Source organism: Neolamprologus multifasciatus, chromosome 11 (assembly GCF_963576455.1).
Source record: "Neolamprologus multifasciatus chromosome 11, fNeoMul1.2, whole genome shotgun sequence".
Classification (NCBI taxonomy): Eukaryota; Metazoa; Chordata; class Actinopteri; order Cichliformes; family Cichlidae; genus Neolamprologus; species Neolamprologus multifasciatus.
The window spans coordinates 1,379,811-1,404,723 of record NC_140449.1 but is presented as its reverse complement, the minus strand read 5'-3'; the positions used below and the strand labels follow the sequence as shown (position 1 = coordinate 1,404,723).

The 24,913-nt window shown below is 38.3% G+C and overlaps 1 protein-coding gene across 5 annotated transcripts in view; it reads right to left on the bottom strand.

The window, feature by feature from the left end:
* The window catches only part of tsnare1 (T-SNARE Domain Containing 1), a 249,750-nt gene that overhangs the window by 13,862 nt on the left and 210,975 nt on the right, over positions 1-24,913 (bottom strand). For 2 of the 5 annotated variants that reach the window (XM_085176751.1, XM_085176752.1), the window contains exon 11: positions 24,609-24,718. The exons of 2 other annotated variants lie outside the window; for them this stretch is intronic. In XM_085176751.1, the coding sequence (XP_085032877.1) occupies positions 24,623-24,718 (96 nt within the window). In that variant the 3' untranslated portion in view covers positions 24,609-24,622. Of the gene's footprint in view, positions 1-19,292; positions 24,719-24,913 lie in introns of those variants that run through there. One more of the 5 variants, XM_085176754.1, reaches the window with a different exon arrangement.

Genomic DNA, 24,913 nt, shown 5'->3' with positions numbered 1-24,913 from the left:
CATTCACCAGTTTCTTTTTCTTTTCTTAACCTTCAGCTTTGGGTCTGGGTCATTACAGTAAAATAAAATTATTGTTTATAACAAAAATAAAATCACCAACTGCAATAAAGTCAGGTAATTAGATAAAATATAACAAAATATTACATGAGCCAGGTGATATAATGCTTTATATAATATTTTATTTGGAAATGAGACTCTTCATTGACCCAAACAATCTGGCGCTATTTTCATAGCTTGTACTTTCTTTAACCTCTTGGCATATTCACCAAAGTTCAGCAGACTCTGCCACTTACATTGGTATACATTCACAATTTCACATTGAAATTCATAATATCAATGAACTATAATGGAGTTTTGGGTTGCTCTTGATGTAAAACAAAACCATATGTAGCACTGTCTTCTGCTTGCTGCTGGGATTTCTTATATTTTTTAGACACCACTGTGAAATTGTGCAGAAGGTACAGTGGGGCTGAAATTTGTTGTTCTTTAACTTCAGCCAAGCAGATTATTGAAGTTTAACTAGTTGCACTAAAGTTTAATTAGTTGTTCTAAAAAAGACAGTTAAAAAAAGTGGTCAAGTGGTCAGGAGTTTCCACTCCACTTCCAAGTGCTGGAAGTGGAGTGGAAACTCCTGATTGGCTACATTTTAAAACTGACCTCACAAATGGCGATAAAAAGACAATAAACACATTTTAATATTGTAAAAATAGGAAAGTCAGAGTTTATCATTTCATCACTACATCTACAGCCTTTCCCCTCTGCTCCGCCTCAGATTAAAGCGTCACCTCAGCTTTACTGCTCAGGCTTAAAACTGTGTAGTTTGGCTATTCTGCTTCGAATTTCACTCTGATTTGTTCTCCACACTCTGGACTCTCTGGCCTGCCTCAGCATCCCATCCATGGCTCTGTAGTAATTACTCATCTTTTATCTAAGTAAGATACACTACCTGTCAAAAGTTTGGACATACCCTGCAAACCCTCGGCCTTCTGTCAATGAGCTTCATGATGCAGTCACCTGAAATGGTTTTCACTTCACAGGTGTGCCTGTCAGGGTTCATTTGTGCATTGTCTTGCCTTCTTGATGAGTTTGGGACCATCAGTTGTGATGTGCAGAACTCAGGCTGGTACACAGCTGACAGCCCTATTTGACAACTGTTAGAATTCATATTATGGCAAGAACCAATCAGCTAAGAGAAGCAACAGTCTAGCATTACTTTAATAACTGAAGGTCAGTCAGTCCGGAAAATTGCTAAAACTTTGAATATGTCCCCAAGTGCAGTCACAAAAACTGTCAAGTGCTACGATGAAACGGTCTGAAATGAGGACCAGGAAATGAAGACCAAGAGTCCCTCTGCTGCTGAGGATAAATTCATCCGAGTCACCAGCCTCAGAAACTGCAAGTTAACAGCAGCTCATATTAGAGCCCAGATCAATGCCACACTGAGCTCCAGTAGCAGACACATCTCTACATCAGCTGTTCAGAAGAGACTGTGTGAATCAGGCCTTTATGGTCAATCAGATGCTAAGAAACCACAAATAAGGAAAAGCAACAAGCAGAAGAGATTTGTTTGGGCCAAGAAACAGAAGGATGGACATTAGAAAATCTGTGCTTTGGTCTGAGTCCAAATTTGAGATCTTTGGTTGGTAAATGGTAAATGGCCTGCATTTGTATAGCGCTTTATTCAGTCCCTAAGGACCCCAAAGCGCTTTACACTACATTCAGTCATTCACCCATTCGCACAGTGGTGATGGCAGCTACATTGTAGCCACAGCTGCCCTGGGGCACACTGACAGAGGCGAGGCTGCCGGATACTGGCGCCACTGGGCCCTCTGCCCACCACCAGTAGGCAAACATGGGGTTAGTATCTTGCCCAAGGATATTTGGCAACCAGGAGGCAGCCTGGGATCGAACCACCGACCTTCTGATCAGTGGCTGACCTGCTCTGCTACCTGAGCTACAGCCACCCATAGTTCCACATGGTTACACTCACTGTGTCTTTGTGCGACGATGGTCTCTACATGCATGGCTCCTACTGTGAAGCATGGAGGAGGAGGTGTGATGGTGTGGGGGTGATTTGCTGGTGACACTGATGGGGATTTATTTAAAACTGAAGACACACTGAACCAGCATGGCTACCACAGCATCCCATCCAGTTTGCGTTTAGTTGGACCCTCATTTATTTTACAACAGGACAAGGACCCCAAATACACCTCCAGGCCGTGTGAGGGCTGTTTGATCAAGAAGGAGAGTGATGGAGTGCTGCACCATGGCCTGGCCTCCACAGTCACCTGACCTAAACAGAATGGAGATGGTTTGGGATGGTTTGGAGTGCAGAGTGAAGGCAAAAGGGCCAACGAGTGCTCAGCATCTCTGGGAACTCCTTCAAGACTGTTGGAAAACTGTTTAAGGTGACGACCTCATGAAGCTCATGGAGAGAATGAAGAGTGTGTGAAGCAGTAATCAAAGCAAAGGGCGGCTATTTGGAAGAATCTAAATTATTAAACATGATTTTTGTTTACTACATAATTCCATATCCATTCATAGTTTTGATATCTACAATGTAAATAGTCATGAAAATAAAGAAAAGCCATTAAATGAGAAGGTGTGTCCAAAATACCCTCTTTGGCAGTTCTCGTTTTAAGGTCGAATAATTATAGGGGGGGACAGGGGGGGTTGTTTGTTTGTTTTTAACCATCTAATGGTGAAAAAATATTAAGACATATTTAAACTTGGATACTAAAGCACATTGTGATCTATAATTTAGTGAGACAGTTTTTCTGGTTTGTCCAGTGTGTTGGAAGATTTAGCAGTTTCAGTCTAATCTAGATCAGGGGGCAGGCTCACTGGGTAGGATTGCCCATCTTCAGCTCCATTTCCAGAGCAGAGCATTCAGGTACAGGAAGATAATAGTTCATATAAATCACAGCCAAAACTGGTTCTATGGAACCACCATTCATAGTCAGTCAACAGCAAGATGAATGGCATCTCTGGGATATGTGGAGACCAAGCCAATAGTGTCTCTATAGTAGAGAAAGGAAATGTTCAAGGTCCTCTTAAAACTCAAAGCTTATTGATAGTTGTGTTGGCTAAGTTGTATATTATTCAAAAATGAATACAGGAGGAATGAACCACAAAAGGAAAATACCACGTGCCAAACAATTCCTATTTGATTTTCCCAGTTAACTTTATTTATATGTTCAACTGATATTAAACTTACTTTATACAACTTTTTCATGTATTGAACATTTTTTATTGTTCATTTTTATTTAACAAGCATTAGCGACAGACCACTCTCACGTTGCCACTGTCAGTCTGTTGGATGAGTGAGAAAACTCCATGCTTTAGCTTGCCTCAAAACAGCTCCCAATGTAAACAGTAAGAAAATCCATTCAACATTAGCTTAGTAACAGAGACCACAAATAACAAATGCCAACAGATGACTGACTGACAGCACAACAGTTTCCAAAACAAAATCCACAAAAAAGAAAAGAAATCAGAGGAACAAGTTAAAATAATCAATACGAGTTAGCTAACTATTAGTTGTAACCTCACTAAACAAAACATATGCATATATTTGTACAAATACTCAGTTATATACACTGGTTTGTACACACAAAGATAAACTTGAGAATTTGTTGATGTTTCCACATGGATTTCAAGCACTAGCTGTGTGCAAATACATCTAAAACATCTATTGCACTTCACTCAGCTGCCACAATTTTACTGGTGACTGCTTTCTGGAAACCAGGAATGCAGAGGTCATTTGATACGTTAAAAATATGACCTTTTCAAGCTTGTCCTATGTCTAGTTTTTCAGTCTTTTCTCCTCCAGTTTTCAGTCTATTACCAAGACAAATCTTTAAAGACAGAAATGTTACGAGTGATTTCACCAGCTCTTAACTAGCAGATTATTTTTCTACTCTTCCTTAACAGATTTGAGAAGACATTTGTTGTCATATTACAGCCAGTACCTCTTTTTTGTCACTTCAAAAACACATACCCGCATTTACAGATTGAAGGACTAAAATGTAATCACTGACTGTCATAATTTTCACCACCCACTACCCACATGGCCCATCACAGCTATTTTACTGTGATGTTTACTGTTTCTTTCCTGCTTCCTTGTTTAAAACGCCTCGACTCATTTTGTATTCTTTTGTCTTTGTCACTCGTTTTGTTATCCATCTGTGAACTGCTTTGATGTTTGAATAAAAGGAGTGTCAGTTAAAGGAAAAAAGGAGCCAGGCTTATAGCATGATTAATTCTTAGTTATTCTCTTTAACATAAACATGAAATTGATATGAAAGAAATTATACTTTGAAAACAGAGTAGTGTAGTAAGTATAAAACATTTCTAGTGCAAGGTCAGACGAAAACAAAAACCATCTTTCAGCTACAGTTCATTTTGGTGAGCGAGAGCCCAAAGTAGAAACAGGTTAATCGTATGTAGAATTTATGGCTTTAAGCTTTAGTTATTTATTATTTTGCAGGATTTGCAATTGAAATCTGTCATGTACTATTTGAGGACAAATTCTATTATTAAAATAGATCATTGATTCCTTGCAGTTAGGAAAAATTGATGGATTAACAGGGATTGCGCTGGATGGTTGCCTACCCAACACCATCTAACTTTAGATTTCAATCACAGGTGATTCCACATGCAGCCCACAGTCTGACTACAATCCCAGACATATTGGCAAAGGTTTACAAATAATTGCAGCCTAATTTAGAACATATTGCAAAAGCACTGCAATTACTGTGAGTCTTACGTGCCTGCCTCGGATAAATTCTTTTTTTTAAATCTCTCCCTCAGTGACAATAATAAAATCATTCAGTACTTGTGATCCTGACAGAGTTAACACTGCAAGGGGAGAGGGGGGCATGATCTAGAGTTCTGCTCCAATTGATTATGGCACCATTTCAGAGTGAAAACTACTATTAGCTAAAAAAGCACTAAAAGCATCAGTGAAAAAAATCCTACAAACGTTCCTACTCAATGTTAAATGCATGCATATAACAGAAGAGCTCAGATAGGAAGGTTCTTACTTCAAGTCGTTGAATTGCATTTATGAACCAGCACTAATGTCTGTGATGTCCCACAGTTAACCCTTTAAGACCTACCATAGAACCAAGTCCGCCAGAGCTTATATTATATTTTTACATGTTGTGGAGCCATTTTTGGGAGCATTTCAAGTTGCTATACATCAATACAACCATTACATGCATTAAGTGCATAGTAATTACATAAATTGCAAAAAAAGTGCAATAAACTACAAAAAAATATTTTTTGTTTTTTAACATATATTTCTAGTTAGAGAAATTTAAGAGGCTTATCCCTCAAAACTGTAAATACAAAAAAGTTGCACAAAATAGTTTCCCACCACAGGAAATTTATTTTGAGTGTCTTCATAGTTTTATTTTTGAAATACACCAATTTTATACTGCAGGAAAAACAAAAATAAATATTATAGTGCAAATTTGCAAAAAAGCAGCATATGCATCAAAATAAACTATTTCCAGCAGTGCAATATGAGTCCTAAGCATCCCAGAAACCACACAGAAAGTCATAAAGTCAAACATAACTTTTAAAAACACCAGTATAGGCTCATTGAGGCCTTGATGGTAAAAAAACCCCCCTACATTTCCGCGAAAATGACGTCACTTCCGGTTTCGGGCAGGTAATGGCAGACATGCAAAAGTTCGCGCTGATGAACTATCGCATGTAGGAAGTGTTACGAACAGCTGATCGGATTGGCAAAGCGTGTTTCTGGAATATTATGTTTTTGTTGCTGCAAGTGCTTTTTATGCAGTTTTTGCAAAGCTATATGTGGAAGGAAACTGTGACCTAGGACAAGCTGATGGCATAAGATGTAAGTACAACTCCTCCGGTTTCATATGCAAAAAAAATTATTGCGCTAGCTTACGTGGTTGCAGAGCTACCGGGATTTAAAAATAGTTACGCAAAACAGAGCGTGCCCGCTCCGACCGGTTTTAAAGGGTTAAAAAGCTCCGTTATCCTGGTGACCTGACCAATATTGACCCCACTCTGAGCCACAATGGGTCCCAATAATGATAAACATCCTGATCCATTCCTGATTCAGAGTGACCTTTTATTGTGGGCAGTCTAAGGCACACCTATGCAGTATTCATGCTGTCTATTCAGCACCTTGACATGCCACACCTGTGAGGTGGGATGGATTATCTCGGCAAAAAAGTTCTCACTAACACAGATTTAGACAGATTTGTGAACAATATTTGATCGTAATGGGTCCTTTGTGTATGTAGAAAATATTTCAGATCTTTAAGTTCAGCTCATGAAAAATGGGAGCAAAAACAAAAGTGTTGCATTTATATTTTTGTTCAGTGTTTGATTTACAAGAATTCTACAAAAACACTTACAAGAAATTACATAACAAGAATACACCAATGGTCAAAATTTTTAAAACACCCCAATTTTTCCAGTTTTTTATTGCAGTTCAAGTCATTCAAGTCCAATGAATAGCCTGAAATGGAACAAAGGTAAGTGGTGAACTGCCAGAGGTTAAAAAAAAAAGGTAAAGTTACCCAAAACTAAAAAAAAAAGTACTTATCAGAATTGATAAGTTCAAAATGGGTTAACAATTTAAATCGTCTTGCGTTTCACGCATGCGCAGTACTGGTACGTAAGCATTTTCGGCCATTTCAATGTGGGCACGCAACTCTGTGAAAACAACTGAAAACGATAGTGTGGACGCGGAGCATTTTCAGACGACAACGTTTTCAAATCTATCCGAGCTAGTGTGGACGTAGCCTGAATCAGAGGACAAGTTTCTGAGAGTTAACAGCTTGCGTTAGCTGTTGTCCTGTTCAGTGTCTCACAGGACAACAGCTACAAGCTGCGAGGTCAGTTCCTTGATCATTATTATGCAAATTCTCATGACCATTGATCAACGACCACTGATCAAAGCCAACTGATCAACAGCCATGAGTACCATTCACAGAGAGTTGGGGAATGGCTGCAATCACAGCACTGTAAGATGGTGTCAGATGTACCCTTAGGCCCCCTCCTTGATTTTGAGATGGTCAGTGACTTGAAGAAAGTATTATGGACTGACCATGGACCTCCCAATTGTCCTTCAGTGGGCTGGTTTCAGTCATTATGCAAATGTCCTGTTTATAAGATTGGGGAAACCTGCAGTCAGCTGGGATTGAAGAAGTCACCTGGATGAGTGACGGAACGTTTCTCCCACTGAAAACGTCCAGATGAACAGAATCAACTTTTGGGGACTACCACACTTTATTTGTATTTGGCCTGTAAGTCTGCTGTAGTTTTTTCTCATGTGCTGCATACTGTTGACTGCTGCTGTGATTTATAACTCAGTGTTTTTTTCCCTGCCAAGTCAGTATATTATAAGTAAAAATCCTCTTCAAACTCTTTCAAACACCTGAATATCTCCAGTGTGTCACTCTGAGCAGTCCCATTCCCATGGTTGCTCTCGCATGATCCAGCATTAATCTCCTAACTGGGAGACGGCACTCATTTCACCTGTTAAGGTAATCGGCCAGCTTTAGGTAATCTCAGATTCCGTGGAAAGCTGTTATTGGTCCATGCTTGGAGCTCAGCAGTGGAACATTTGGTTGTGTTTTGCAGCTGAGGGAAGGGTGGCATTTTGATTTGATTGGGGGATTAAAGGTCATGAAAAAGTATTTAAAGGCTCCTGCTCAACTTTTGGCTAATCATTCCTTCACAGCTGTGAGTTGGAGGAGTCGGCAGGGCCCTCAGATCACCGTTGTCACAGTGTGTTGTCTCCCACTCTGCGGTGACAGAGCCTTACCCACCCAGGCAGTAATCCCCTCCAGCAAAGTTTGGAGTAAGCTGACGGCATGGAAAAGAGATAAATAAGGATTTTCATTTTTTACCCTGTAATGAAAAATTCCATGCTCCTTTCCCTCCTTGTTGCATTCACTTTCTGATATCTCTTTGCTGTGCACAAAAACTTTCCACCTTAGTGTCCAAACAATTGAAGCTTACTCCAAATAATTATTCCTGAAGTAGTAACATCTGAAAAGCCTCCCAACTATTTCACCGGAGTAAGTAACACATCTGCACACACGAGAAAGTTCTCCCACTTAGAGTAGAGAGATTGAGGACGTCAGTGACAAATGTCTTGCATTAACTTTGTTGTTTATTTTTCCCCCGGAAGATGTGAAATAACCCTATTAAATCAAGTAGTCACTTGGCCATTAATCTCAATGCAGCTGACTAGTCCCTCAAAGCTAATGGGGTTTAGAATTTGCATGAGGCGAGTTTACCCACAAAGCTTTGCCTAAGAGGATTGCTGTTCAGACAGAGAGCTTATTGTCACACTTGTTCATAGACATGGATTAACGATACTAGGCCCACAGAACTCCACTAACTGTGGCAGTGACTCACAAGTTCCCCTTCACTGGCTCAAATCTGTTTCAGAGGGACTGAGATTCAGACGTTCCACAGAACATACCTCATGTTTGTTTAATATATACAAACACGTGTCCAGCGGCACTTAGTGAGGCATTCATCAAAATCACATCCACAAGCAATAAGCTTGTTTGAGCTTAAGAGGAAGCTAAATAAAATAATTGTTTTTGCACCCTTGTGTGGAATAATTGCCGGAAACCTGGTTCCTGAATATATATCTTTTTCAATATTTATTTTTTGTCATATCATCACAGCACTCTTCAGTTCCAGCTCTGTGTTGTCAACTTAGCTTTTCACATAATTTAAATAAGCCTCTTTGAGTGTGAGCGTGTCTGCTGTGTTTCATAGTGACTAAAGCAGCTTTGGAGGCTAAATATAACATGCATCCACTACATTAATTCTTTAATATTTATCAGTGGGGAAAAGGTGCTCAAAATGTGGCTTATGTTCATGTTTAAAATTCAGCAGGAAAATAGCAAAAAGAGAAAAAAAGTTCTGCTAAAGTTCTAACATGGTTTGATTAGCACAACACACAGAGGCTGCCTTTATACAACAGCATGATATATAAATTGCTTTGAGTGCTTAAGTAGAGTAGAAAAGCACCATGTAAGAACCAGGATATTTACCATTACTTGTTTTGGCTTTACTGGCTTTAATATTACCACAAACAGTGATGACATGTTTCCCAAATGCATTTTAGATGCTTTATTTCTGTGTCAGCCTTTCATTAAACGGTTGTTTGTTGGCTAAATAGTTTGTCTTAGTATACTACAGAGAGAGCTGACTTGCATACTATCAGTTAGTACATTGCTTTACCACACTATGTGATAATGATACAGAAGGTAATGTTAGTTGGACATAATAGGTACCTCACTAATTAGCTGTTGAGTAATATTATATATTACCAAGGATTTCCTTTCCTTCTTCACAAGTGCTGTAAATTAGTCAGAGAACAAAAATGTCCTGTCACTGCATTTCCAACTATTCCTCTTGGAAAAATTCCTGTTTGAATAGTTACACAGTGTCCGCTGATAAACAGAATTACAGTGATTGCAAACGCTTCATGTAATTACTACTTGTAGTAGCAGCAGCAAAAGTTATAGTTTTGTTTTGAAGCTTCTGCTAAAATGCCTCAGTGGTTAATTTTATTTTGATTAATGACAGCAATTTTCAGACCTCTGAATCACTGGCCAGTTGGTTTAGCCCGAACATACACTATGTAATAATAGGCTTTTACAATTCCCCTTTGTCCCCGTCATATCTGTAATAGCTGAGGTTAGGACTGTGATGACTCAGGATGGGCAAAACAACACAAAATTTCTAGTTCGCAAGTAACCATTACTGTGTTAATGAATGTAGCTTAGTTTAAACGTGCTTATCATAAACTATATCCCCTCCATATAGAGAGAATCACACTGCTCCTGTCTCTGGAAACAGGCTGTGAGAGCAATAGAGGAATAAGGTGCAGTCTTTGCATTATTTAAAGTGCCATAAACAGCCTGTCTATTGATTTGAGAGCAGAAGCAGCTCCCCAGTTACTTCTGTCATCGTCACCTTCATTAAACTGATGTATGGTACTTGTTACGCTTCTTTGTCCCCCATCTTGTACTGATAATCACTCTTTCACTCATGTTTTTTTAAACAGAAAACAAGCTTAGATTGTTGGTGTCCCCATGTTTTCACAAAGCAGGGAGCACAAGCTAACAGCTAGGTCATGGAATTTCAGCTGTGTCCAAATTCTGGGATATGGTGGGTCACGAAGGATACAGCCAACCCATCCTTCAAATCTGAGGAAACATTTGTCGGCCACATTTGTAGGAGTCTACGAATTTGGACAGCCTTCGTAGCGTTGCTGTGACGTAATCAGCCTACAAATGCGGCCTCAGGAGGATGCAGCCAATGAATTTGAACCTCCTTCATTACTTCCAAGAATGGATGCTCCCCCGGAAGGCTCTGGATCCTCTGCTCAGTTCAGCCATGGTCCCCCCGCTGCTCTGCACAGCAAACAGCACTGTTCTGTCATCTGCTCAGTATCAGTATGTGCAGTCTGATCAACACTGCCATAATTAGTCATCATCATCTTGCCATAATAGTAGCGTATATACGTATATCTGTTCCCTAAATCCTCCTGCATACTGTATTTTTTGGACTGTAAGGCGCACTTCAAATCCTTTAATTTTCTCAAAAATCGATAGTGCACCTTATAATCTGGTGCGCCTTAAGTTTGAATTCTCGTTGTGTTTACTTTCCTCGAATTCAATTTTATGTGGTACACGGCACTTAAAAATCTGACTTTGGTAAGCTACGAAGCCTTGATGGATTGTCAGAGCATTACGGCTGCCGTAGTCAGGAGCCTCGCTGAGTAATCTGGGTCCAAAACTCTGTACTTCAGGTCCCAAAGTCAAACGAACACTGCAACATCACCGAGAGTTAAAAACATAACATTGGCCAATCAGATGAAAGGAAGAAATATAGGGTCAAAATTCATACTTGTGACTTGAAACTTGAGTGCAGAGTTTCACACGTATTTTATGGCTAAGTCCACACACAAATCTTTTTTACGCACACACAAATTCCTTTTACACACACAAATTCCTTTTACACATACAAATCCTGATTTACAAGTGACAACATATTTATGACCACAATTTGAGCCCATAAACCTGCCCTGCCTGTACATTAATTTCTATTCAGTCTAACCCAGTATTGCAGCAAAGCGTGTAATAGCCAAACCAATCCACTGGGTTCATTTGCAAGCACAAGTTGCAGTAAGTTCCAGTACCAGCAGATATTTTATTTCAAGCCAACATAATAATAAGCCAACAACAAAAATATATACATTCCTGGGAAGATGTTTAAGAGACATTACTAACACATTTACATGTAAATACATATTAACTTAATCTTTTCTGGCACAGCAGTACCTGCTGGTACTGCAACATCTGCATGTGTGTCAGAATTTTTCTTTTACTCCCGCGCACCCCAAAATTCACTATGAGATGATGGTTTATTTTTACCAGTTACATGACTTGCTAAGGGGTAAAAATGATCTGTTGATAAAGCATACGGTGTTTTATAGAAAACAACAGAATTCTTTTACAGGGCACTTTACTATTTCTTTCTCCAGCTGGTAGTTACAATACGCTACAAACATTTGTGTTGCCGACAAATAATTTGTGAGCCACTTTGAAAACGAAACAAAGGCTACAACAGCAGACTAATTTTTAAAACTCTATACCATATGGACATAGCCCGTTTCTAAAACGTGTCAGCATACAGTGAAATCGCAGAAGAAAAGAATTTCCTCAGAACCTCACCAGTCCAATATCTTTTACTTTGCATTAAGTAAGAGTAAAACAAAGTTTCTCTCTCCTGGTGGCCTGACTGATCAATCATGCACTATATGCACCTTAGCAACTAAGATTAGCCAAAAAATCATTTTATTAAATAAAACGAATCTACTTATCACTAAAGCAGATTGTTCTTTACCATAGCAAGGTCAGCTAATGCACCAAATCTGCTTGAGCTGATCTTCAGTATTCAGCTGAATGAATGTGACATGACATACTATTTAGTATATTATTGATAGCTGAATATATTCAGCTTTGGTATCAAGATCTCCATAGCATAGTCGTTTTACATGTTTAAATAAAAGAGGAGGCACGAATCCCCTTTGTTGTTGTGTCAAGAAAAGCATCTGACGTAGAAGTCTGCCAAATCAAACACACCTGCTATGATGACCCCTTTTGCATGTGACCACAATACAGCAGCATAATCAGTTTAGCCTCTCAGCGCTTTACGATATTCTTCGTTGAATGTTGAAACCTTATATCTTAGTCAGCTCCTTTGAATTTTGATAATAATCTTTACAAATAAATGAACTTGGCTCATATGTGTTATTTTGATACAAATTGTTTAAAAAGCCTATTACATTTTTTTGCATAACTTGATGGAATAGATTTCACAAGATTACCAAAACATTTTTAAACTCTTTCTTATCTGCCTGTTACTCTTAAACTGATAATGAGTTTCATGTCTTTCATTTGAATCCCAGTCAAGGTCTGATCCCTTATCCTTCAGATGTGTTTAAAGGCTCTGCTTGTCCTCGCTGTAAAAACCCTTCGGTCTCAGTCCTCATCAGTCATGACCTTAACGAAATAGCTTCATAATATGGCTTTTTTTGTCTTGGTGTCACGGTTCTGGGTCAGTTTGACCCAGTATTTTGAGTTGTTATGTTTTGGTGTGTTTTTGCATTTTGGATTCTTTCCTTATTATGATGCTGATGATTATGAATCTATGTTTCAGTTATTCTTGTTTAGGGATTAGTTTTGTAGGTTTTGTGTTTTCATGTTTATTGCAGGTTTAGTTCAGTGTCTAGTCTGTCTCTGTGTCGTGTCTGCGTTTTTGTTTAGTGGTGTCTTGTTTCCTGTTTTATTCTGAAGGTTCATGTTTCTGTCTTATGTTCGTGTTTCTAGATTTGTTCCCCCTGTCTCATTAGGTCTTATTCCTCCCAGCTGTGTTCCCCTTCTCTCTCTAATTCCTTGATGACTTCCTCAGTGTATTTTAGCCCGGTGTGTCTTCGTGTCAGTGTCGCGTCGGCTGTTCATGCACCCTATTATTTCTAGCTGCACGTCATGATTCTAGTCTGCAAGATTCGGTATTGGACATGTTCATAGTCACTTTCTCCACTCATGTTTCCCTGCACCTTCATTTGCCAGTACCGAGATCTCGTTCACAGTTTTTCATGTCGTGTTCGTAGTCTGTCCGCAGTACTTCGTCATAGTTCAGTCCTGGTCTTCGTTCATAGCCTTAGTTACTCCCAGTTTAGGTTTTTAGTTTTGTCATTCCCATAGTTTATGGTTTGTTTGCCTTCTGTATCAGCCCTGATTAAAGGCTCGCTTTGAGCTTAGCACAAGTTTTGCCTCCAGCGTCTGTGTCCGCACCTGGGTCCACCAAACACACTCTCCACACGGTCTGCCCTCGCGGGCCGCGACACTTGGCTTTTAGGGCACCAATAGAAAATTCTGGCTGGTATCCATCAAAAACTATTTACATTGTTTCTTCCAAAAATTGTTTTTGCTTGTGTCCAAAAAACAGAATTAAGATGTGGGCAACGGGTCGTCACTGATCACATATTGTGTTAAAGTTCCTGCTTTCACTCGTTTTTATTAACAACATTTTTATACTGATGCCCTTTTCATAACTGTTCACGTTTGCCTTCCCTGATCTACTTTATCTTTTCATTGATTCATTGCAATTTTCCTTAACTTTGTTTTTGTTCTTCTTGGTCAGAACTGCTGCTCAAACTACAAACCTCTTTTTGGGATTTTGAGCCTAATTGCTGCAATCTACCATTGAGATGGACACACAGGCTCATAAGAGCACGAGACAGGACACGAGAGAGCTCACTGAGCAATGAAGTGGTCAGTCACTCATTTTAACAGAGTTTCTATCTGGATTATAGTTATAATGGAGATATCAGTCACCTTCACATTAAATGGAGGAGAGAATCTGAAGAAATGTTCGGCAGAAAAAGGAACTCAAATGCATGAGTTTCAGAGTACTGCATACTCCAAAATAATTAATTTGTGGTGAGTTTATTTTATAAAGCATTTTTAAATCTGTTACATCATTCATTTTAAATGATTGAAAGAAACTACTTAGTTTAAAAGGTCAAAAATATTGTCATTAACATCAAAGAATTAAAGCCAAAGACACTTACTTATCAATAATGTTGTTAAGCTTGGTGTTTAGACTCATTCCATCCATGTTTAAGTCAAATATTAAAGAAAATCATCTCCAACAAACAAACCTTGGCCAATAAAAACTAACACAAGCTTTATTAATTTGTTTGATTTAAACCTTAAATTAAGTTGCAGAACAGCCTGGCTTCTCAGATTGCTGTATATAAATAAAGTTGGGGCTCACAGCATAATGTGATAACACAAATATTATGTCCTAATTCATTTTTTTTGTTAAGGACAATAAGTGTTTCTTTATTATCAAGAATAATTATTAATAAGATACAGAAATTAATAGCAAACAGAAAAGCCTCGTGGCAGTCTGTCTTGTTGGTTGACACATGGGAAGCAACACCTGCTAGCATTCATTTAGTTTTTAATGAGACATGAGTGGGAGTGGGGTTAGGCAGATGGGTTAGATGACCAGTAAGTGGGTGTAGTCCTAAGAGGCTTGTCACATGTCTGCATGAACAGCACAGTCTCGTGGCAGTGTGTGATGTAACTGCTAAATTTTATCTGCTGATTTCTCTCCATAGAAATTAATTTTCAATTTTTTGGTGTGTATAATAAAGAACATCTGGGACAAATTTTGGTGACAGTATAATTACATGTCAGTGCAACATAAAATTAAAACCACATGATTTGTTTTAAGTCTGGTTATGAAGATGCCGAGAGAATCAATGTTGTGAATGTGGGAGAGACTTCTAAAGACAAGAGGACACTCGGTTAAAGCTCTAAAGTCAGCTGTTTTACTACTAATATTTTTAATTTTACTAATAATTTCTTTAAGGTGCATGCCACTAAAGGTTCAGAATAAGTTTTGTTTAAACTTACTTTATATGAACCTTTTTTTTTTTTTTGCCTGTCCCGTTTGGATCTTTAGCCATCAGAATTGTTGTCTGAAGGCCAAGAAAGATGCCAAGTGGATTTATTTTACCAAGTGGATCATCATGGCCTTGCCATATTGGTCCATTTGATTGACCTTTATTATAATTATGTATTTATTTTATTTTCGTTTTCTGAAGACGGGACAGACATGACTGGGGGATAGGACAGGGAGAAAGAATGAAAGAAAGAGAGGGAGAGAAAGAAAAATAGAGGGGAGAAGAGACGGTGAGAAAGGGGGGAAGAAAAAGAGAAAGACAAACAAAACACCTGGATCACCACGATCACCAAAGAGCAACATAATAAAAACAACACCATCACAATAAACTAGCTAATAATAGATAACAGTAGATACTTTTTTAATTTCACCTGTTGAGAATGAAAAAAGAAAACAAGCAGAAGAAAACGAGAGTAATAGAATAAACAACATCACGATGATCTATGTGAATATAACTGTAAATACTAAATATTAAACATTATTGTGCAGCACGTAAGATCGACAGCGCACAGTGTGCTTTGAGGTAGGAGCCAAAAAGGGTGTAGTTTGTGTGTGTGAGCACCCGTGTGTACACCTGTGAGCATGAACGCGCTTGTATTTAAAAGGTTCCTTCATGTAATGATCTGTTAGAGGGTGTGGGGGGGCCACAGCCCCGTCCTCCAGGGCATGAAGCAGGTATGGAGGAGATCAAGACTCCAGACATCCAGAGGCCCTCAGAACACAAGAGACCAAGGAAGACCAACAGAGGGGCAGCCGCGCCACCATCCCAGAAAGAGCTGAGGAGAGTCCCAGATGAGGGGTCACTCAGCAGCAGAAGCCAGGGGGGGTTGCAGTGACGTGCCCGTGAGTTTTGCCACAAAGCAAACTTTCAACTGAAATACATTCATTTCATAATTTAACTGACTGTCACAACAGGACAAGGACAGTTACTGTCCATTTGCAAGAACAAATGCTATTTTTTGATTTTGATTTTACCAACTAACATGATTCCCACCACCCCAGTGATGGCCACCTTCACTTGTATCAGTATCTCTATAGACCTCATCTTGAAAGTTATAACAACACTTGGAATCAACTACCGATCATTTATATGCCTAATTTGGTATAACCACGGAATATATGGACATTACATTGATTATCTCTGACTCTGATTACTAAGGAACTAAAGCTTTAGCAAATTCTTGCTAATTGTTTTGAATTGTTTTTCAAACCACTGTTTTTTCCTTGTGTTATAACCTGTTCAAATGTTGTTTTGGAAAAAAAAAGAATCTACCCGACACAGAACTTCCCTGCAAAACCACAATTTGTACGTTTGTAAGTTTCAGACTTTGGAGACATTCTCGCTACGTCCCTGTTTAACTAGGCTAAAGACCTGCTACATCTGGTTTCATATCATGAATACCTGTTTGAGCTTAGCATCGATCCTCTCATCTAACCCTCTCCATGTGTACTGTATGTCACTAACTATCCCTTTTTCTTCCCAAGTTCAAATTTATCATTAGTGATGATGTCAACCCCAACTCTAACACTTGGCAATCAGAATATGTCATTGACGTTTCCATGAAATCTGTCTCTCATGACTTCTGGAGTCTTCTAAACCTCCATTATTTTACCACTGTGAAGGATCCTGTTTTATTTTAAAGGTAATTAACTGATAAGTCACTTAATTTGGTGCTAAAATCACTTGTACTGTGATGTTATAGTTTGGTAGTAAAATTGAACTGTTCTGCAGATACCACTGCGTTTGACGGAGCTGGAGCCAGGTGACCATTTCAAACTTTAGAAAAGGAACTTCTTGACTTTGCTGGTATTGTGACTGCCGCGCTATTTCAATAAACCCAGTCACTTGGGCTAAACTCAGAGTTCAGAGAATTCAGAGATATGTTATTATTTCCCTCCAGTGGGAACAAGGATACTTATTCTTCTCCCTTGCTCACATGCTGACACACACACACACAAAGTAATCCTGCCTCATCTGCTAAAACAAAGATTTTCGGTGTATTTCCATAAACATGAAGAGCCACTAATCTGAGAGCTGAATAAATAAAGCAGAAGGAGATTTCAGCTGGAAATGCATTTAATTGTCAGAAAGCAATCGCAGAAATACGAGTATTGTAAACCTTTAAATTTGATTGTTTTGTTTTTACTGTAGTGAAAATGAAATATGGGGATCAAAACAACATTTGAACACAAGGAAAAAACAGTGGTTTGAAAAATAGATTAGAAAATTAAGGTAGAAAAAAGAATAGACGTCTGTAGCCATGCTGAGGCCTGTGGGGTTGACCTGGTGTTGACATTAGATTAAAAGCAATCTTCAAAGTTGATTTGAAGGAAAATGTTTTGCTGAAGTTCTATCCAGTGTAACACCAGGAGAAAAATCAATAACCCTTTTATTTTATTAACCTTTTTAAAGCTATGCAAAGGCTTTGGTTTGGTTTAGGCACCTAGGACTGTTGTCAGTGTGGTAATATAATCGTATGCATTTTGCTTCTGTATTGGGTGATGGATCTCCTCCTGTGCATGAAAACGATGATCCGTTGAATTATTTTGATTTTCAGGAAGTGGACAAAGTCACCGAGAGGTAAATAACAAGGATGAGGCACTATCTTTGGGTGACAACTGAAAACTCTGAAACCTGACTCACAAAATCTTTTTGTGAATTCACTCAGTAGTTGATTTTTGTCCTCTTACAACTTTTCTATGGCAAAGTTTTGATTTTCATCAACCTCTTTGTAGAACTTTTTGTTCATTTCTCATTCACGGTTACAGTAATGAACATGGTTAAAGTTAAGGAACAGTCATATTTAGAAGAAACAAAGCTAACAGGAAACTGTAGTGATCTTTCCACCCCTCCATCCACCCTGACCTGCTCCATATGCTAAATTTGTGGCTCTATAACAAATTAACGAGCTCCCCCCTTTAGTTATAATTAACTCCTGAATGTTGTAGGTTTCATTTTTTAATTACGTTGTTAGCTGCTCTTAGCTCACTTAACTGACTGAAGTACAAACTTTATTTAAAAGCAAGTACTACTAAGCTGCTGAGCTATAGATAAAGCCAGTACGGCATACTGTTGGCAATATAAACAAAACACTAATGTCAGCAGCTGTGCTGTGAGATCAATTTATTTCAAACACGGAGAAGGTTAGAAGCAACAAAGGTTACCGTATACTACAAAGCACCTGTTAGCGCATCTAAATGAGCTGCAAAGGTGTGTTTATTCTCCGAAAAGTCAGCAAAATAACTGAAGAACAGGCACTGAAACTATGAGACAGAATGACAGGGCTGTGATCTCTGCACATCGCCACAGGTGTTAGAATTCATCTTATGGTTACTAGAGTGTTTGTACATTGCACTTCATCACAAAATGACACATTGAAAGATTCAGGATTTCATTTTAAAATTTTCTAAGAGTAAAATTCAGTTTGCAAAATATCAGCATGATTCCATCTGTATTTTTAAGTCAAGTTTTTGTCTATTCTAGCTGTAATAAAACTGAAATTCAGATTATTTTGGACAACACAATCACATTTTTAGTTAGTTGGCCATCTGGACAATGGCTTTGACTTCTGTGAATACTGAAAAGTTCTTTTAATGAGCCTGCTTGCTGTAACTGTGTATGTCCAGCCACTTAAGTATCCATCGTTCAAAGCTTTATTAATATTCACCTGTTTCACAAGTCAGTGCCACAGTTCAGATGGCCTAAAAACTCCAGACATGTGATTGTGTGATTGTTTTATCCAAAATAATCTGAACCGATGCAGCCTGCTGTTTTATGAATAGAACACTTTGCTCTACTCGATTTCCACCACCACCCCATCCCTGGAAGAAAATAAATAAATAAAACAACGTTTGTCAAGAAGCTTTTCCAGCCATGAGGCTGTATTAGGTTTATGCATATTATATTAGGCTTTGCATTAATGCCATGTGGCAGAATTATTAAACATGCAGGAATACAAACCCTTCTGATATGAACTAAGTTCAACTTTCTACAGTTTTTCTATTAAGACTATTTAATAATGGTAGGATAAACACAAAACATCTTCAGCAACTCCAAAGTTAATCTTCTCTTATCTCGTCTTATCTCTAAGTCTAATTGAATATTGAATATCTAATTGGTGATTTGGAGTGGCTGTGTCTGACAAACAGAATCTATATACTTTATGTTTTACCACCTGCCTATTATATATAGCCAACCTATATATATATATATATATATATATATATATATATATATATATATATATATATAAAAATTCGAATGGATGAATATTAAAATATAGGGTATATTAAAGGTTGGCCTAATAGCTAAATGTTGTTTTTTGCCAGCCAAACTTGGCAAATAACATCAAAAGATTGTTTTTCCATCTGTATTAAATTATATTTGGTGGTGGCATGGCTCTGTTCTAGGAGACAGAACAGAGCAGGTACAGTGACAACAGATAAGGCATTGATTACATCAGAAACAGCATCAATAGTATGAAATGGAGAAGCTGTGGTTGAAGTGTGTTACAAAGTGGCTTGCAGAGAGTCTCTGTAAGCAGGCAGATGCAGCGTACAGGAGGATGGTATCAGCTGCAACACCAAATGGAATTAACTGATCTCCTCAAACTGCTGGCTGAACTTACACTGGGGTTCAAAAATGCAATCTGTAGTAAAAGTGTTCACAAAAAATGAAAAGTAAGTCTTCTTAGGATATCTGCAGGGAGACAAACTGCGCTCAAGCAAGTTTCTGCAAAACACTGTGTTTGGCTACAAAAGCATGCCATCCTGGAGTCTTTAAAACGATGTATTCATGTTGGATCTGCTATGTAGTGTTTATTTAGAGTCCTAATTTGGAGAGCTGACTCATTACATGAGCCAGCTGACTTCTTGTTTGCTGGCAGACTTTGCGTTTAATATGATAATCCTGACAAGAGTCAAATAGTTTCTAGAGAACAGTTGTTACATTTTTATTATTTTAAATAAGCAAGTGATGAGCATAACTTGATGAGCCACCATTAAACGTAACATCTATATTCCCCACTTGCTGTGCAGGCGATTAACCCTTCATGTTCGGGTCTGTCTGAATCTGTTCGCACAGGGTCTTAGCTAGTCATTTTCAACCACCCTTGGGGGCCGGTTCCATTTTGACCTCAGGACTTCCAGCCCATACTGAGGTAAGCAACTGATCAGTTGTGGCGATCTTCCTGAGTTACTCATGGATCTTTGTTGTTTTATTCTGACAATCACTAGCCCTCAGCCACCTTCCTAGAGGAAGGAGCCATCCCCAAACTGTTCCCACCAAGTCGGGGGCATAAAATTGTCCTAAATTGATTTATTCTCATTCTTTTCAATTCTTATTCTATTTCTATTCAAGTAGAATATTGTTGTGTTTTTTTTTTCTTAGTTTATCTTATTTCTGTAAAGTTGTATACATGTACATGTATATTTGATTTTTTTCATTTTTATCTTTACAAGTTTGCACCTTTGATCCAGGAGGACAATATTTCGTCCCACTGTATACTTGAGTGTATTTTGTTGGGTTGACAATAAAACTCTCAGACATGTGTAAGTAGTTTTATGACCTGAACATTTTTATAAAATAGAAAGTAAACTTGAATCTGAAATAACAAAAATCATGAAAGTATTACTTTAATTACTTTTATTAACCAGGAACATGATACCAGCGAACTCCAAAATCTATATACATATTTCCTTGGTGAAGAAACCAGTCCATTTTAAAAACTTACCCCCATATATCTCCTCCTATATCTCAAACCAGTTTCTGCTGGCAATGAGGCAGAAGGACACTTCAGGGGGAAAACTGACTCACTTGCCTGTTCTGCCTCTTAGTGTACATCGGATTTCTGCAGGTATCGGCATGGTTAGAGAATGCCATGGGCAAGCGGTCACTCTGCATTTCGGGTGGAGGCACAGAAACTGTGACACACCACAACTGCGCTTCCAGCTCCTACACAAAGGTGCGGTGTGTTAAGGTTCCTACTTTGTAATTTTCACATGCAAATAACTGAGAGAAAGTAAATTTAACAGCAGTGACTCATTAGTCGGGTTAGATAGCACATATTACTTATAGGAAAGCCTTGTTTTCAGCATTTATCTTGGTAAAGCAGCCCGGATGTTTTGGCTTATTAAAATCACTGTCTCATTTTCCCATTTTCTGTACATTGATCAAAAGATCCAAGATGAACTGATTCATCCCTTATTGACTAATCCTGGTAAGTCTGGGGTTTTTTTTCCGTTGTTTCTTCTGTGTGTGTGTGTGTGTGTGTGTGTGTGTGTGTTTGTTTCAGTTCTTAAACCACACAAAACAGTAAGACTAGCCAACCCTCATTCAATCATCAGAAATTGTCATGTCCTCATAAACATATCAATATAGGAAACCACGATCAGGAGGTCCATGCTTTGGAGGAAGGACGAACGGGAGGTGTAAAGTTTGAAACTGTCAGCTATCATTGGAGGGTAATGTAATGTAATATACTAATATTGGAGAGTAACCCCTACATGCAGCTCACTGGCGAAATGAAGCAGTGGCGCTTTTATTTTAGGCTATTCCTTTATTTCACCCATAAGTAAGTGCTGGCTGTAAAAAGAAATCCCACATTTTTTTCCTAATATGACTCCTAAGAAATATTTTTTTATTCCAACATCTCTCTGAAAAACCAAAAGGTGTAAAAGCAAATACTCACAAAAAAGCCAACAAATAGAAAATGAAAAAGAAAGAAAAAACCCCAAACATATTTTGCCATAAGGAGAACAGAAATAAAACAGATTGCACTTCCTCTGAAATCCACTTACATCAGTGGAACAAATGATTCTTCACTCTTAAGAAGCAATAGTTAACTAAATACATCTGAAATATATAAATGAAAGGTTTATTTAAGGAAACCATGCTGAATGCATTCAAATCAAGTACATTTAATTTCACCAGACTCCGTTAAATATAAAATTTGTATTATTCTTTTGGAAGACAATCAATGGAAAACGTATAGGTAATGAAATTATTTAAGTCGGCATTTAAACTGCAGCTGACTTGGTGTTTCCCTGTTTGACCGTTATTAAGTAGATACATTTATTTTTGAGGGTATAGCCAAGGCATTGGTATTAAATGAATATTGTCATAGTTATTATTCATATTCAGAATTCTTTACATAGTTTTTCTGTCCCTAACCCAACCATAACATCTGTGTACATAGTGGCTATTCAACATGTATTTAAACAGATGCTGTTTATCTCCTATATATTAAATACATTATTTATTCATTCACAGTTGTTTAATTAGGCTACTACTGTGATTTTGCGCCTGTGGGTATGGCTTGCTGTCTTTGCAGCTGATATCACTCTGTAATTAGGGCTAAGAGTTTCTGAGGTCAGGGAGAGGAGAGGTTCAGTGTATGTGTGGTTACACATACACATACACATACAGAGGTTCTCTGTGTGTGCTTGTGGCAAACTACACCTGAGGATAGGAGTGTGCTTTGCCTAACCTTTTGGCTTATGGTTTTTGTGTCCTACATGTAGGTTTTGTTATCTTTACTTTTCTGTTTTAGATTAACTATTAACCATTATTTTATTCCCAGTTTTGCCACCTTGTATCCATTTTAAACCCAGACATTTTTTCTGTTACATCCCATAACAGAAATCATTTGACACAATTTATGAGAATGATTTTATCTTTTGTTTATTTTTATTATAATTTTTTTCCACGAACTTTACAAAGTTAATGTTCTAATAATGATCATTTCAAATGATTAAATGACATTTTGTTTTAAATTGAATTTTTTTTTCAATGAACCATTTTATTTAAATCTAAATGATACGGCACATTACACCACACAATGGCACAGTTTGAGCTCTATTCACATCAATTTACACAAACTGGAATGACTTAGTTTACCCTGACCAGTATTCACGGATAAATCATATTATTCCTTGACATTTAATCAGCAAACAGCTTATTTTAAACTTAATGTGTCAAACCAATGACTAGTGCCTGTTGTTCATAATGCAGCTTTAATGTTAATCACACATTGGGAAAAGGTCGCCACCCACCCATAAGTGCAGATATCACAAGTGAAAGGAATCTATCACTTCAAAAAAAAGAAAGATATCAGTTCTATACATCGCCTAACTACAGTAGGAGCCATTATTGAAAATATACCCACCCAGCACTTTAATCACACTCTAGATCTTGTTTTAACATATGGCATAGAAACAGAACATTTAAGGGTTTTTCCTGAAAACCCTCTCCTGTCTGATCATTTCCTAATTACATTTAAATTTACAATAATTGATTACACAGCAGTGGGGAGTAGACTTTATCACAGTAGATGTCTTTCTGAAAGACATCTGCTGTAACTAAGTTTAAGAATATAATTATCATCGTCAATGTCCTGTACCAACACAGAGCAGAGCAGCTATCTGAACGCTACTCCAACAGAGGTCGATTATCTTGTTAATAATTTCACCTCCTCACTACGTACGACTCTGGATACTGTAGCTCCTGTGAAAACTACGGTCTCTAATCAGAAGTACCTGACTCCGTGGTATAATTCTCAAACACGTAGCCTAAAGCAGACGACTCATAAGCTGGAGAGGAAAGGGTGTGTCACAAATTTAGAGGATCATCATTTAGCCTGGAGAAATAGTTTGCTGCTTTATAAGAAAGCCCTCCGCAAAGCCAGAACAGCTTACAATCTCCAACCTTCCTTTCATATCAAACATCCTTGAAAGAGTAGTTGTCAAACAGCTAACAGATCATCTGCAGAGGAATGGCTTATTTGAAGAGTTTCAGTCAGGTTTCAGAGTTCATCACAGCGCAGAAACAGCTTTAGTGAAGGTTACAAATGATCTTCTTATGGCCTCTGACAGTGGACTCATCTCTGTGCTTGTCCTGCTAGACCTCAGTGCAGCGTTCGATACTGTTGACCATAATATCCTATTAGAGCGATTAGAACATGCTGTAGGTATTACAGGTACTGTGCTGCAGTGGTTTGTATCATATCTATCTAATAGACTCCAATTTGTACATGCAAATGGAGAGTCCTCTTCTCCCAAGGTTAATTATGGAGTTCGATATCGTTAGGGCTAGATCAGGTGACCCTGAATCCTCCCTTAGTTTTGCTGCAATAGCTTTACGCTGCTGGGGGATTCCCATGATGCAGTGAGTGTGTCTTCTTCAGTCACCTTTCTCACTCGCTATATGTTAATAGACCTCTCTGCATTGAGTCATTAATTGTTATTAATCTCTGGTTCTCTTCTACAGCAGGTCTTGGACGCACATGGACGCCCCTCCCTGAGCCTGGTCCTGCCGGAGAACTTCCTGTTAAAAGGGAGTTTTTCCTTCCCACTGTCACCAAAGTGCTTGCTCATAGGGGATCATGTGATCTGTATGTATTATTGTAGGGTCTACCTTACAATATAAAACGCCTTGAGGCGACTGTTGTTGTGATTTGGTGCTGTATAAATAAAACTGAATTGAAAATAATGTGGATCTGGCAATGCCATGTACCTGACTGCAGTGTAATGTTGTGGATGATGGCTCTTACCACAGTGGTCAACCTCATTTTCTTGCTGAAACAGCTATGATAATGATGAGGATGGTGAGGATGATGGCACCAACCAATAGGAGGTAACACTTCCTCTTCCTCAGCTGTCTCTGTGGGGAGAAAGGGTAATTTAGTGGGCGGAGTTATGTTACTGTTACATTTATAACAAAAAAAAAAGGTTATTTAGTTAGATTATCTTTTGCTGGATAAATATGTTGAGACATGTTTTGGCAGTAAAGTATGGTGGCGGTTAGCACTGTTGCCTCACAGCAAGTTCCTGAGTTCAAGTCCACCATCAAGTCTTT